Raw genomic sequence first — 17,574 nt, forward strand, 5'->3', positions numbered from 1 at the left:
AATTTTGAGCTTGAAGACGAGGAGGGTAGCTATCCTAATCAACCAAGTAGAAAAATGTCAAGCATGGACTCCACATGCCGTTATAATGTCATTATATTTGGTCAATTATACTCCCATTATTTTGTAACAATATTTATGCTCGATAGTGGATATGCATCACCACATTTTAGGTGGAAACACATTTACTCCACATTTACACCGTAGCTCCTCTAGAAGTCCAAAATAGGATAATTATCAACCCATTCTAGGCGGGAACCCCTTTTGGTGTTTTACCCCTTCAGGACGGGAATCCCTTTTGGGGTTCTTGTTGCTATGTACAGTATATTAGCAGCATTACATTTTTTGTAATGTTTTTCATCCATATTTGAAAACTTTCACTTAGTTCAGTATTTAGAAGGCGTTTTAAGAATCGGCACCAGTCCTAAATGGGTTAAAGATTTTCTTAAGGTAAGTCTGCACTCCTAAGGTTATTCTTTCTCATCTCCAGCCAATACAGACATTTCCACAAATAGATTTCTTTATTGCTAAAAAGTTTGTCTTTAGTCTTCCTTTTCTTTGACACATTCCTGGTGCAGTGCCCAATCATCGCCCATAAAGTCTGCTTCTTTCCAAAGAACCTTTTGTAAATGTTTTATTATATTGGGAGTCGATGAAAGTCACTTAAGCGGCCGCCGTCCGGATTATATTCATACACCAAAGCAGGTACTGAACGCCTTAGGCAGTTGACAGATAATATTTAGAAGTTGGAACCAGTATTCATCTATGGATGATGTGCTTAAACAGGTGTTAAAAGGTAAATGACTATATTTTGTTTGTTCAGTAACAGTGGTCTCCCCATCTCTCCAGCTCTTTAACACCCCAAACATCCGGGGTTATTTAATCCATTGAATCATAGCGTCCAGCGATTTATAGCAACGGAACACTTTTACAGACGGACTGGATGTTATGTGGCTGAAGCAGCTAAATGTGGCCAAAACACAGAGGCGATCGACAACAACAGGAGGTATGATTCATTCTACTGCGTCCTAGTGACAGGACCGCGGTGGGCCGTCTAACACATCATCTTTGCTTAGAATTGGACGGAATGATTTAGATCAAGAGTTATTAGCGCTTTAAGATCTTCGGTCTCGTGGGCTAAACAGAGGGGGAACATTTTCGATGACGTCCCACAGACGCTCCCAGCCTGTGGAGTGATGCGATCGGTTTTGATATCAATAATATCCGTCCTTTTGATCAATCTCCATCCTGGGCGCTGGGTGTTACTAATTGAAAGGGCGTCCTGTGCGCTCAGGGTGTTAATAAACAGAAAATGAATTATCAGGTGGGTTGCCAATTTGACATTTTTCCATTTTCATTTGTGTCTGCTTATTTCATTGTTTCATCACTTCAAAATGCTAAATGCACTTCAGAATGTATCATGTATCCTGTGTGAGTTCTCTCTCCTAATTGGATATAATGACCTGAAAATGCATTTTTTGTTTACTGAAGAGCTGGAGAGACAAGGAGACTCCTGTCACTGAACATAATATACTCTATAGCAATGATTACTATCAGAATTATAGAGCCATTTAACACGAAAATCACTTTAAAAAATCACTTAAATGGAATCCAATCATCTCTCAACATGAGAATGTCATTTGAAATTCTATGCACAGCTCCTAATCGCATGGAAATAAGGCTGGGACATCTTTAGCGCATCAATCATGTCAGAGGACTGCCAATCAATATAGCTGAAACAAGTGATGAACAAGGTTTAAAGCACATTTACATTTGCAGTATAAAAGAAATTCACGTTTTCATCACTACTACTCCTCTTCCCTTTACACATCAGAGCCACCATGATGTGTGGCAGCCTTAGACCTGTGTTTTCATCATCTGGGTATCACTAGAGTAGATTTAGCTGGGATTAGCGTCGGAGGGCATCATTTGTATTGTAGAGATTGTAGGATCGATTAGGATTATGCAAAGAGTCATATATCGAGGACTGGATGGCTACACATCCAAATTCTTTAACATTATTTTCAGAATATATTAATATGTAAATATGCATTTCAAGAAACACTTCACAAATTGGCCAATTTAACTATTGGCTTGTGCCGCTAATACCAATTTAAGCTACAAATGATTACTGTTGTTCCTCATTCATGCACATTTATGTCCATGCCATGACAACGGGTACAGCGAGCACTCCAACAACAAATACAACCGCTGTTGAATAAATGAGCGACATTTAGATTTTAGTTTTAGTCATAGTCTCTTGAATAGTTTCCATTTAGTTTTTGTCACATTTTAGTCATCTGGAATGTTCTAGTGTTAGTCTAGTTTCAGTCGACTAAATATACTATTTTAGTCGACTAAATATACAGTTGTTTTTTGTCGACAACAATGCATTTTTGCAGGCCAACATTTCACAGCACGACGCGTTGTGAGCTTGTAGATCTGCTATTTTCAGACCGTAACAACCCGAGCGCAACCAAGCATAAAATTATCTCTTCTCCACTAGTCCCTCCCTCCCTAACATTTTAGTCTAGTTTTTATCTGTTGACGAAATTGTCAGTATATTTAGTCAGTTTTTTTTACTGCACTGAACCCCTAATTGGATAAAGATGCCATGTAAATGCACCATCCACCTTTTCTTTTCTTTTTCAATTTGAGTTCCAGTTAAGACTTGGGTTCTAGACTATTATTTATGGCTCCGCTGGTGGGTTGTCAGTCTTGTCCGTCCACCCCAACCTCCTGAACATGATATCTCAGGAATGCCTGGAGGGAATTTCATGACATTTAGCACAGTCTGTGCCAAATGTCATGAAATTCCCTAAGTGCACATCTGTGCCACATACGTTCACTTAGACTCAAGGATGAACTGATTATAAGTAGGTGATCAAAAGGTCAAGGTCAGTGAGACCTCAAAAAACTTCATTCATTAAATTACTTCAAAGTTTCCACTACATGCTGCAGTATAAGAGTCTGGACAGGCAACTCTTTGGCAGAGGCATACTGTATAACCTTGATGCAGTAGTTCTAGTTTAATTAATACTGTAAGGCACTTTCTAATTATCCTTTAAAGTCCCTCTTCATCCGTCACTCCATTATTATGACTTCATGCTGAAAAAGTTTTCGATTGGAAGGTGTGGGATTCCCTATGTTTACACTCTTGAAAGGTTTGGTATTGGTCCAAAATGAATATCCTATATAATGACTTATATCCTTCTACATTGGCTGCTGAACAATGACAATTTAGTTTAAATTGCAATGGCCACAAATAAAGGGGTGGCCAATGTCCGCTATTGTTATTGAAGTGCTAGCACTTTGACATGATAGGATAGGAGTTCAGGAGTATAAACGCTTGCTTTATCGGAATCACGGAATGAAGTGATCTCACTCATTCTGTTTATTTAACATGGAATAACTCAGAAAATGATTGGTCAAGCCTATCTATGTTCAACTATGTCCAGCCTAGGTTGTTTATAAGCTTCTAGTTTAGAAGGATATGATGCATCATGATGTGTACATGCTTGGACAGTTTGAAATACAAGATCAACTTTCTTGCACCATTGTTGGATAAGCATAAGAAACATCACAGCAACATCTACTATGAAGTGTGTCCTACCTAACCTAACTAAACTGTAGATATATACAGTATACTCTGGTAACTGGAAAAAAATAATTTAAACTGTTACTCTACCACCCGGCTTCCCCAGGCGTAATGTCACCACACGTTCCCAATCTAACTTATTAAACTATGGTAACATGTTTTATTTTATCTTTCTGCATGAGTGCTTGCTGTTTAAGCACCCTGCCTGCATTGAGTGACGGCACAACGTCACGTCTACACTTACTTTAGCCTAGTTAGTAAAACTGTAATGGATATCTTATAATGAGGGTATACAAGGTTGCAAGTCTTTTTGACCCCGAGGAACACCAAGGCACTAAATCATATTGGCTCATCAAAACCAAGGACATAATAAAACACTATAAATGTCACATAAAGCCTAGCGGGGTAACACCAGATACCATAGTGAAGAAGTGAAGTGAGACAATACGCAAATTGCATGAGATCGTTGGGTGAAAAAGAAGCTGTATTGTAATGTGTCCTGTGCAGTGGTGGTACTCAAGTACTAATTTTGAGTTTTTCTTTACTTTACTGGAATAGGCTACTTCCAATTTTTTTTTTAAATGTACTTCTACTCCACTACATCTCAATGGCAAATATTGTACTTTTACTACACTACAATATTATTTGAAAACTTTTGTCGATTTTTGATTATTATTACAAAAGTACTGGCTACACTGTCACGCCCTTCTTTATCCTTTGTTCCGGATTGACTGCAAGTGTGGTGGTCTCAATAACATTAAGGAAAAACTGGCAGAAAAAGACTAGCTCATCACATGAACTACGATGGACGACACAGAGAGTGTACAACTGCAACCATTATGGTCCATTTGGTCACATGTGTACACTCTCAGAGTTAAATCAACGTTTATTGTGTACATGAAGCATGTACACTTTCACTCACCATGCAGCCAGTTGAGTCTAACCGGCGGTCAGACACACATTTGAAGTTCTTCTTGCAGCCCCCGTTGTCCTTGGAGCATTCGCGCGCAGGCCCAAAGGATGCCAGGAGGTCATCAACTGTCTCAAAGTATGTGGACATCATAGCTTCCTCTCTGTAAAGAGAATGAAAAGGCAATGGCTTTAAAAAACACTTCCAAAGCAGCATCCCCTAGATGTGTTGCGTTGTGTGCTTGTCGATCGGCTATTGTTAGTGAAAGCTTTCCCCACTGTAACAGAAGAAAAGAGAATCTACGCTAGTATAGATTCTATAGAGCCTCCGCTCAAACGTATGGGATTTTTCTGAAAAAATAAAATAAATAGCAACAGCTAATGTTACAAAAAGGGGTTCCAGTATTGAAACAACAACGAATAGGTCTAAATGGGTTGCTAATCTAAACCACTTCCAGCATCCATATTCTGAGGGGAGACATTCGCCAAAAATTACAGATGCTTGCAGATTGGCTATTTTTGGCGATGAGATTGGGGCGGGCGTAGTCAGAAAACAGCGGGCCAACTCATGTCCATTTCAGCAAGTCTGGATCTTTAAGTCGTCCAAACAAAATCAATTGCAGACAATTATTGTCCTCATTTCAGTAGTTTCACATTAACCAAACATGTTTGATAATTATAAGTAAAACACTAAAACAATGCACCTATATGCTGCAGCATAACATGCCTGTACATTGTTATCTGAGAATCACATAGACACAGGAAATTAAGGAGGGTTTGTTATTTCATGGGCATTGTTCTACTGAGATATATTGTCACTTTCACTCCAGAGAATTGAAAGATTAAAATGATAATAAAGCATGAAGTTAAATGCTGTTCAATGTAATTCTCCCTGTAATTCTCCCCGGAGCAATATCACATCTAAAATGAAAAAAGTAGAAGGCAAAGGTAAACTGAAGAGTGCCTTTGAAAACAAACATCTTTGCTATGCCTAATTCATCCCCTCTCTTCTGTCCTCGAAACAAATATCTATTTCCATTATGTCATTATGGAACAATACAGCAATAACGCAGGTGTTACACTGGAAGTCCCAGCGTTATTATACAGCTGGCGGAGGACAGCAAACCTGAGCGATTATTAAAAAACTGAATTGAAGTCAGGCTCTGGGATGAGAAGGCTCTGTACAAATGATATTAATGCAACAACTGATTCCTTTTGTCATAACCTGTGGTTAGGAGTTAACGTACATGGAAGCCTTAGTTAGATGATATGGGTTGGCTATTATCTCCCGAGGGATCAACAGACGTTTTCGGCAAAAACACCTCCTGCCTCCTGCTCTGAGCAATGATGAGACGCATAAAACGCTGGATTTCAAACAGGAATCACTGCACATTTGCAAATGCAGGCTACATTTTGATGTGTTTCAAGAATGTATGCATTGGAAAAGCGATCTATTTATGTATTTACTTACGCAAATCATATGCCATGTTTGTGCGTGCCACCAGACTGCAGAGTACAAATTGTGCTTTAGTCTTCCAGAAAAATAAGCCTGAAATAATTTTGCTTCTGCAATACATTGTTTCTTTAATTTGTGCATTACGTCAATAATGTTAGTGAACAGCTACATATATAGCCTACTGTATCGAGTGTAGATGGAAGATTCAGAACAAAGTAGGAGGAGGCCGGGGGATGTATGAGAGAGAGAGAGAGAGAGAGAGAGAGAGAGAGAGAGAGAGAGAGAGAGAGAGAGAGAGAGAGAGAGAGAGAGAGAGATACTTCTTAGCTTGAGGATATAAAAAAAAGAGTGATCTTGACCTGGATTTGTGAATTATGTAAAAAATCAAATAACCACAGGGGATTATTAGTTATTGCAAATAACCTTCATAATTTAACGACACAGCTACAGCTGTATGCCTTAATTAAAGGTGCCGAAAGACTGAGCATTTGGTCGGTGGTATATAAGGGTACAGGATGGACAGTCCGACAGACAGAACCATGTCACTGTGAGATACGCTGACTGAGAAAATACATCAATGGAGTCTGTGCTTCTCACAGTTGTACTGCAAACTACCAGTATGTACTACAAACTACCAGTATGTACTTCAAACTACCAGTATGTACTACAATCTACCAGTATGTACTACAATCTACCAGTATGTACTACAATCTACCAGTATGTACTACAAACTACCAGTATGTACTACAATCTACCAGTATGTACTACAAACTACCAGTATGTACTACAATCTACCAGTATGTACTACAATCTACCAGTATGTACTACAATCTACCAGTATGTACTACAATCTACCAGTATGTACTACAAACTACCAGTATGTACTACAATCTACCAGTATGTACTACAAACTATCAGTATGTACTACAATCTACCAGTATGTACTACAATCTACCAGTATGTACTACAAACTACCAGTATGTACTACAATCTACCAGTATGTACTACAAACTACCAGTATGTACTACAATCTACCAGTATGTACTACAAACTATCAGTATGTACTACAATCTACCAGTATGTACTACAATCTACCAGTATGTACTACAAACTACCAGTATGTACTACAATCTACCAGTATGTACTACAAACTACCAGTATGTACTGCATGATAGTCCTCTACGACAGTGGTTCCCAAGCTTTTTCATGTCAAGGACCCACAAATTGACACTATAATTAGCCTGCGGACCCCCATTTGAAGAGATATGCCAGGGACCCCCATAAGAGAAGATTTTACGCCTCTAGCAGTCATTCTCTTCTCAACCCGTTTAATTTCAAGGACACACAGTTTGACATGCATTAGTCGGACTCCCATTTAATGGCATTTCTATCTCTGAGACTCCAATTTATATTGTAAAATCAATGTTTATTTAACTCTGAGAGTGAACAAATGGAACCAAATGGACTCTCAGAGTTACAGACCCATAATGGTCCATTTGGTTCTAAACTATCATTTAGCTGGGGACCCCCTGGAACTCCCTCAAGGAACCCTGGGGGTCCCCGGACCCCACTTTGGGAACCACTGCTCTCACCGATATGGAGCGGTACTTGCCAAGAGTGTAGTGTTTTTTTCTTTCTTTCTTTCTTTTTTTTTGGGGGGGGGGGGGGGGGGGGGACATGGCAGATGCATTGTGGGGCCCAGGTCTAAGCCAATATCCTGCAGTGATACTGAGAAGATGGACAGCCGGTGCCATTTGTTGCTGAAAACTGGCAAAGTATTCCTATAAAGTGGGGTCCTTTGAAGGGGTTCCAGGTCTTCCCCAGAGAAACGAGGAACACTTAAGCCTTATTTATTCCCACATTTGAAAATAGCCAATTCACAAGCTCACAATGTTCGATGCGTCACAATTTTCTTATTTTAGAAAAATGACAAATGATGACAAATCTTCTCTTACATAATGGGAGTTCCTGGCACAACACATTTCCAAAAGGGGATCTGAGGCCAAAAATGATTGAGGACCAGGACAGGAGACAAGAGACAACCATAAAATACAGAGTGAGGGAAAAAACAGACAAATGTAAAAGGAAAGGAGATGCACCAGAATGACTGAATTACATTGTCATTTGCCACAGCCACGCACGCACGCACCTTTTATAGTAAGCAGAACAAAGTTCTATACTGTAGATAAGCAGAAGAAAATGTATGTATTATTATTGTAATGTGTGACTATACAAAAACAAACTATCGAGATAATATGCAGTAGACCGACAGATACCCTAAACAAACAAACAAAAGCACTTCTCAAGAAGCTACTGTTATTCACATAATGTAGTCTGATTGATCTTTTGTCAGGCAACAAAATAATCAGAAACTAAACGATGGATATGACAATATAATGATGTGTGTGTGTGTGTGTGTGTGTGTGTGTGTGTGTGTGTGTGTGTGTGTGCGCGCGTGCATGTGCATGTTCAAAGAGCAAAGAGTATTGAGATGGCTCATGACTAAGTAACTGAGTACATTTACTCAAGTTCTGTACTTCAAGTACAATTTTGAAGAATATTTACTTTCCTTCAATATATGCAATACGTTATACTCGTACTATAGACGTCTTTATTTATGTATTCGGAAATAGACAATCTGCAAGCTCACAATGTGTGTTATATCACAATTCGTTGTGAGCTTGTAGATCTATGTTTCTACTTTGTAACATATTTCTGCAAAATTTATAAATAATTAATAATAATAACTTTTGTACTGTAAGCAGAGTCCTGCAACGGGTCGGGTACTCACGGCCACGATACCCGTTTTGACGCGTGAAAAAGACTATTATAAGTCCACATGCAGGTACGGGCGGTACTGAACTAAATGCGGGCGGGTAACACTTCATTGTGAAAATCAGAGTGCAGTGTTTCTGCCCAAACAACGTTTGCTGCTGCGTGCATACACAACGACACACACCCTAAAGTCACATACACGACGACACACACCCTAAAGTCACATACACAACGACACACACCCTAAAGTCACATACACGACAACACACACCCTAAAGTCACATACACAACGACACACACCCTAAAGTCACATACACAACGACACACACCCTGAAGTCACATACACGACAACACACACCCTAAAGTCACATACACAACGACACACACCCTAAAGTCACATACACAACGACACACACCCTAAAGTCACATACACGACGACAGTCACGACACACACCCTGAAGTCACATACACAACGACACACACCCTGAAGTCACATACACAACGACACACACCCTGAAGTCACATACACGACAACACACACCCTAAAGTCACATACACAACGACACACACCCTAAAGTCACATACACAACGACACACACCCTAAAGTCACATACACGACGACAGTCACGACACACACCCTGAAGTCACATACACAACGACACACACCCTGAAGTCACATACACGACACACAACCTAAAGTCACATACACGACGACACACACCCTGAAGTCACATACACGACAACACACACCCTGAAGTCACATACACGACAACACACACCCTAAAGTCACATACACGACGACACACACCCTGAAGTCACATACACGACAACACACACCCTAAAGTCACATACACAACGACACACACCCTAAAGTCACATACACAACGACACACACCCTGAAGTCACATACACAACGACACACACCCTGAAGTCACATACACGACAACACACACCCTAAAGTCACATACACAACGACACACACCCTAAAGTCACATACACAACGACACACACCCTAAAGTCACATACACAACGACACACACCCTGAAGTCACATACACGACGACAGTCACGACACACACCCTGAAGTCACATACACAACGACACACAACCTAAAGTCACATACACGACGACACACACCCTGAAGTCACATACACGTCACATACTGTACACGACGACACACACCCTAAAGTCACATACTGTACACGACGACACACACCCTAAAGTCACATACTGTACACAACGACACACACCCTAAAGTCACATACACGACAACACACACCCTAAAGTCACATACACGACGTCACACACCCTAAAGTCACATACACGACGTCACACACCCTAAAGTCACATACACAACGACACACACCCTGAAATCACATACACAACGACACACACCCTAAAGTCACATACACAACGACACACACCCTGAAGTCACATACACAACGACACACACCCTGAAGTCACATACACAACGACACACACCCTGAAGTCACATACACGACGACACACACCCTGAAGTCAAAGATAGTGAGCAGTGATACGGGTAACGGAGGCGGACAACGGGTCCATCATTTGACAAGCAGGGCGGTTTGTATTTTGATATAATCACGGGTGACGGGTCGGTCCACAGATCTGACAGGTGGGGTGTGCACGGGTTGTCAAAATTGGAGCCGTGCAGGACTCTGACTTAGAGTTTATTTGGATGCCAAATGGAGGACTTTTACTTGAGCTAGAGTAATTCTACATTGTTAGTGCTTCTACTAACTCCCATGCATTATGCCACTCCTTTTGCATTGGATTGATGCCATCATCAAGTACATTTCGTTGTACACTTGTGTTCAATGACAAAATAAAATCATCCATCCAAGAAAAAAACATTCCTTTGTGGTAATAATAACGCATGGTGCTGCTGCATGCAGCACCAGAGCTAAATTAACACAAGTCTCATGTGACTTCACTGAAACCCACACGCTACTGTTATTAAAACAAGCAGTCGGAATACTTTGTTCTCCGGAGACATATTAAAATAAACATTTATTTTAGCTCTGATCCGTGTCTATGCACAAAATCAACAGTGTGCACTCAAGTTGCACGCACGAGAGGGATGTGGAGAGAGAGAGAGACAGAGGGGGGGGGGGGGGGGAGGAGACTGAGAGGCACAGAGATTGATTGATTGATAAATGAATGAACTTTCGCTGCACAGAGTAGTGAAGTCATAGTGTAATTAATGTGAAGTGTGAGTTATTGATGTTCTCTCTCTCTCTCTCTCCCTCCCACTAATGTGGCCATTGATGCAGGAAGTGAGTGCAGCACATAAGGTCAAACCTCACAGCTTGAAGCATGCAGAGATCCCTGAATCTCCCTGAGGCTCTACCTTGACATCAATATGTCACAGTATGTCACTGAGGAGTGGAAATAAAGCAATAAAGAAAGATCCTACGGGGGGAACTTTAACGAGGCCAGTACAGGGACTGATATCCAAAATGAAAACATATCCGGCATAAAAAACAAGCACCTTTCCTGTACCTCGATAGCTTTGTCAACGGGCCGTCGATTCTACATGCTACCAAGTACAACGTAAAAATTATAATAAAATGAAATAAAATCAGGTTCTCGTAAGAATAGCTTGGCTCCAACATAGATCTCAGACTTCGTGTGGGCTGCCAGTGACATATTTTGCCTGTGAAATATCTGCTACTGTATGATATCTATGTGCACAAATTTGGGCAAGGTTTCAGCCGACCGAAGACACATCGACTACCATTATGAAAATGCTTAGTTTAATATCATTATTATTCTTTTTATTATACTATACGTATGAAACATATCTGATCAGTTGAATGATGTCTTTTTAAACCTGGTGCCAAGAAAATAATGTAAAAAAAGTTAATAATAATTTTAGAAATAATTGTGCAGATCTGCTATTTAATCCGTCGTACGATGATAGTATATGGCTTCATTGTTTAACCAAGGTGAACAGGTGGCAAATCGAGTGGCAAAGTGAGTGGCAATGCAATCAGATAGGACTTGTCTTTTATGGTTGGATATATGGGCTGTCAAGGCCAGAAAGTGGTGGAGATGTAAATGTTGCAGTGCCGGTCTTTGTGTCCCAGACAAATTTCTCCCCTGGGACACAAAACAAAGTAAGCTTGAACCTTGAAAGTAGTTCTTTGCCACTCACACAGTAGGCGTTCCCGCATAACTTCCGGGTATGATGAAGAAGTCACACGCATACATGCTTTGACTTGAAAAAGCATGTTTCACTCGTCTTCTGCGACAAAAAACAGAACGCCCCCATCACTTGCAGGCGTCAGTTCACTGGGAGGTGGGAGTGTGCACACTATTACAGCAATTTACTATGTATGAAAGTGTCATTTGTGAAGCATTGTGATAGCAGGTCATGTCTAAGGCTAATTGGCACGCCTGCATTGATTGGACGTGCTTGTCATGCTGCCTTGATGGAGAGCCAGAGAAATCAGCATGCGCCATCCATTAACTTTTAGTAGTAATAAAAAGCCTCCAGGCCCGCCCCAGCTGGCATTGTTGCACTGGACCTTTACAATGTACAGTGAAGGGGCAAGAGATAACTCACTCTCTCTCTCTGGCCTCGCACACGCACGCACACAAACAGCTTAGAAGAGAGTAAAAATCACACTCATGTGAAGTGAGGGGAGCTCTAACATCATATATCATCCTACATCAGCCAATCAAATCACATTCCCTGCTACAAACACACCTACACACAAAGCTGTGCATAAGCCCCTGGCTCAAAAAAATCATCTGCAGCATGATTTGTGTTTGTTGAGGCACTGTAAATACTTTTTTATACTAACAGTACGTTTCATTGTTTCTTATTTAATTATTTTGAAACTACAACCTGGTGTCCCTATTTTGGGCATGCCATTACATGTCATTTTAACTTTAGCAGTGACTAATAAGGGTATGAAATAAACCATTTTGTTCCGGCTATTCCAAAAAAGCTCGATCTTATACATCAGCTATTTTTGAACATTTTTGCTAAATCTTGAAAGTGTGAGAACTGCTGATTTAGAAGGCATTTCTGAAGGATCGGCCGAGGTCTTAATGGGTTAACAATCACATTACAGTATGTACACGAAGTTTGAGAGCCAAATGTGCTGATTAGCTAGTTTGAATTAGCTAGTGCAGGGAATTCAGCATATAGCGGATGTCCTTGTGCTTTTCTTGTCGCTGTCATTGTCGTCGTATACATTGCAACATCAACACCAGGAACACTAATAACATGTTTGCAACCTGCACCATCTTAGAATGGCTCTCTGTGTTGTTTCAGCCTGACCAATACAGTGCAACTCATCTATTTTGTTGTGTTCTCTAACTTCTCTCCAGCCCATATACCCAGCTCATGCCCACTATGAGGGTGAACAAGGGGATACGAAATCCCCTGGGGACCATATGTCTTCCTTGGGAAAGGAACTAAAAAGCGCCGTTGCTTGGAACAGGACCACGGGGAATTGGGTGAAATAGCACACAGCGAGAGAGCGATGGGACTTGACAAGGAACAGGATGTTGAGTGATGGCGAGATAGGTGCCCTGCTGTGGTTATAGAGAACCTGTGTGTCACTGTGTGTGTGCGTGTGCGTGTGTGTGAGAGAGAGAGAGAGAGAGAGAGAGAGAGAGAGAGAGAGAGAGAGAGAGAGAGAGTACAGTGCATGTACGCGTGTGGCAATGTTGTTGCAACAGAAGTAATTAAGAGAGATAGGCAAACAAATGAAGACAAACGTGTGTGTGCCGTAAATGTTATAAATAGCCATTAGAGATGATGGTCTGTCACACATTGTCAGGTGTAAGTGAAAATGTTGTCGACTTCACGACATCATGATGAGTACAGTACACAACAATAGCTGCCAATTATTTCCTAAATGTACCCTAACAGCTTAAATGGCCACCTCAAACATTGTGGTGCATAACAGTCTCTGTGTTCACTTGGTCAAATGTTGAGGGAACATGAGCCGTTTGGATGTTAAAGTAAACTAAAACGGTGCCTGGCTGTAGAGCAACGAGTCAGTAACGATGGAAGTTGGAGATCCATGCCCCACCCGGCTATGCAATACCCGTTGTACCCGTATCAGAGTACCCGTTCCACCCATCTTTCTGTGTCCCTTTTATGCCCATATATGGAGATTTCTGAATCTGTCTCTTTGTGTCCCTTTTATTCCTATATATGGAGTTCTGTGTCAGGCATGCCCAAATATGAAGTGTTGTGATGTCAGAACAGGCCAGGTCCATATATGGAGATATAGGGGTGATCAGGTCCGGGCTTTTGTGCTGGTTCTGGACAACGGTGTATCTGACCGACTGGCACTGTGGGGGTGTGGAACGCACGTGTGGAATTTCGGAAGGGGCGAACGCGGCAGTGGTTCTCCAAGCGGGGTTGAGGGACTCCCAGGGGTCATTGAGGGACTCCCAGGGGTCATTGAGGGACTCCCAGGGGTCATTGAGGGTCTGTAACTCTGAGAGTGTATAAATGGAACCAAATGGACCCTTACAGGACGGACGGACGGAGACAGACAGACAGACAGACAGACAGACAGACGGCTAACCTCCTGCAGAGCAATACCCTAAATATAATAATAATCCACACAGTATAATGAAGCATGCTGAATGCTTTCAATCGGTGCACTCTGCTAACACTGATGAATAAAAAAATAAAAACTTTATTTTGTCCAAGGCAATGTGGCGTGGCAATATATTACTCGGCACACTTTCATTTTCAGTGGTGGACAGCAACTTTTTGTCTCCGCCAGGTGGAAGGCGTGGCCGAGACTACGTTTTGCCTCCTGCCCTGTCCGTGTGTGTGTGTGTGTGTGTGTGTGTGTGTGTGTGTGTGTGTGTGTGTGTGTGTGCAAGCTTCAGAGTAGAATCATTCTTCTACTGTTGGCCACCGAGCAGCTGGGGGATGAGGGGATGAGGGGGTTGGATGCCCTTCTCAAGGTCACATAAACAGTAGCTGCTGAACAGAGAGCTGAATAATGTTCATTCACATGCCCAGATTTTCCAAGCAATCCATTTGGTCATAAGCTACATCTAGCATGTGTACTTCCCTCTTCAAGCTACGGTATAGGGTTGTCCCGATCAGATCGGGTGATCGGAAATCGGCTTGCTATGCATGATGGCATAGGTGTCTGTAGTACTCTCTCTGAATGAGAGAGATACTCATTAAAAGTTTTAACTTGACTTCAGTTCTATAAGCTGTAAAACTGTATTCACCCTAATTAACCAATACATCATTATTTTGCTATGATTCCATGCTTTCATAGAAAGAAATAAAACACAATGACAGTCATTCTAATAAAAGTCACATTTTGCCTTTCAATAATTGAAAGGTAACACAACAGACTACAGAGTAGCCTGACGTTTTTATTTCAAGGGAGAGAAAAAAAAGTCTGGGACCGAGTCCACTTCAATTCGGCATAGAGTAGCGCACACAGGCACACACACTCCTCTCTCTCTCTCTGTCGCTCTAATTAATTAGTCTCATGTCGCGCAGCTGCGTCTAGATTCTCCCGGTGGATCCTCCTGGGAGCTGCCTATGCCATAGAAAGCCTAGGTGGACCCCAGGCTAACACTAGAGTGACATACATTAGGATATTTGCTATTGTGATATGGCATAAGTGTTATATAAAAATGTAAAGATCGGATCGGGAAAGATCGGTATCGGTATGTCTCAAAATCAAATGATAAACAATAAATAACCAAAATGTTATTGATTGATTGACTGCGTTTGGTCTGAGATTTTCATTGAGCCACATGGGCACTGGTATCCGACAGGATATTATGTGTCAACTGAGAGATGGCATCGCTCATCTTAGGACAGGACAATGGGACCTGCAATTCTCCTTTAACTGACGTTTTGAGAGCATGGAGAACTTAGTCAGCGTAAAAAGTGAGTAAAACTCAGTGGCTAATATAGGCTACTGTCACATTTTACTTGCATTGCGTCTGTGCTGCCCGCTGTGCTAAGCAGGTGTGGTAGCTTGCATTTGGTGTCGAGTTAGGTCACAGGTGCAAAAACAAGGCAAGCGGTGCTGCCTTAAACACTTAAATAAACCCTGTATTATTAGTAAAACAGACCTGAGTTAACTGTACTTCTTAGTATGCTCTTTTTTTCACTCTGCGCCAAATCTTGTCACCAAAACATTGCCGATCTACAAGCTCACGCGTCAAACATGTTCTAAAACAATAGGGAGAGCCGTTTATGTTTTAAAGTTTCTGACTGCTGAAGGAACATTAGGAGAATCAGGAACAAAAAATTAATAAAAAGAGTAATAATGATGCAATGGTCTGTTTTTCTCTCTCTCTGAGGTATTTTGACCTATCTTGTGAGATTTTGAAGTTGATTATCTTTGCCCATGACGCTTTCAGAAGTTCCCCTTCCATGACCATCATCATCCATCATCATTCCATCTCCTGCCACATTTTACTTCAGTCATGCGAGTGCTAGAAGAATCATTTAATAAGGCGATCGCCAAGCTTACAACGTGAGCCAAAATGATATGAGCCAAAATAGAGATGCGTGGATGAAAGTAGCTAGCTAATGCATGTATGGTTGCATGATGATAAAACACATGTGTATAACACGTGTCGTGTCACATGTACAGTAGATAGACGGGTGTGGATTGAGATGCATTCAGAGCCGATATAGAATTGGATTAATGGCTCCCCCAGAGTTGGTGTCGAAGTGTCCTTGAGCAAGACTCTGAACCCCTAATTGCTCCCGATGTGCCTGTTGCATGGTTTCCTTCGGTGTTGGTGTGTGAATGGGTGAATGAATGTAATGCAAAATCTCTGTAAAGCGCCTTGGATAAAGGCGCTATATAATTGCACCATTTACCATTTATTAATATGCTAAATATGTCAGAAGTGGAGAATATATGCATACAATAAAATCATTTGAGGTTAATTGTGAACTATGTATGGTGGCAATTGCCATTCCCCCGGACCACAAAAACACACCTGCACAACTTGGCTGCATTTCTGCGTATGTCCGCGTCTATGAATGAACACATCCTGCTTGCTTAATTAGACTCTTGATAAACTACAACACCCACATTTCAAACTCTCATCTTTGTCACCCCTGCAGTTCCTAAGTGTCCATCTATTTGACCTGTCGTTACTTGCCGCAGTCTGCTGCCACAGTCTGCTGCCACAGTCTGCTGCTACAGTCTGCTGCCACAGTCTGCTGCCACAGTCTGCTGCCACAGTCTGCTGCTACAGTCTGCTGCTACAGTCTGCTGCCACAGTCTGCTGCTACAGTCTGCTGCCACAGTCTGCTGCCACAGTCTGCTGCTACAGTCTGCTGCTACAGTCTGCTGCCACAGTCTGCTGCTACAGTCTGCTGCCACAGTCTGCTGCTACAGTCTGCTGCCACAGTCTGCTGCCGCAGTCTGCTGCTATGAGGCTGGACTCTTGCCAGTTACTCTCTGCCAATGATCTCCTATAGAGCCTTGTTGTTGTGTATTCTCACAACAACACGTGCGTGCGTATCCAAGGCTATCACGCAAGATGCTGTACTGATAAACTCCAGCTTTCTTGCATGTTTCTCAGAGTAAATATAAATACTATTGAGGGGTGCTAGCCCCTCCTATGCACAGCTTTGTGTGTAGGTGTGTTTGAGCACGTGTTTGTAGCACGGCATGTGATGATTTGATTGGCTGATGTATGATAAGAGCGCCTCTCATTTCACACAAGTGTGATTTGTCACACACTTTTGGAGAACTCATTATCACATCCACCCATCATGCCATCTCTCTCCATATTTGGGCAAACCTGATGCCATCATCACTGGAGCCATGCAGTTATTG

The 17,574-nt window shown here is 41.7% G+C and overlaps 1 protein-coding gene across 1 annotated transcript in view; it reads right to left on the reverse strand.

The window, feature by feature from the left end:
- astn2 (astrotactin 2) overlaps positions 1–17,574 on the reverse strand; it is a gene marked incomplete at both ends in the record, with an annotated part of 472,482 nt that overhangs the window by 194,720 nt on the left and 260,188 nt on the right. The window contains one exon of the mRNA XM_080756633.1: positions 4,518–4,668. Within this exon, the coding sequence (XP_080612759.1) occupies positions 4,518–4,668 (151 nt within the window). The remainder of the gene's footprint in view (positions 1–4,517; positions 4,669–17,574) is intronic.

The sequence above is a fragment of the Protomyctophum bolini genome, assembly GCF_963924005.1.
Source record: "Protomyctophum bolini genome assembly, chromosome: 22".
Taxonomy (NCBI): Eukaryota; Metazoa; Chordata; class Actinopteri; order Myctophiformes; family Myctophidae; genus Protomyctophum; species Protomyctophum bolini.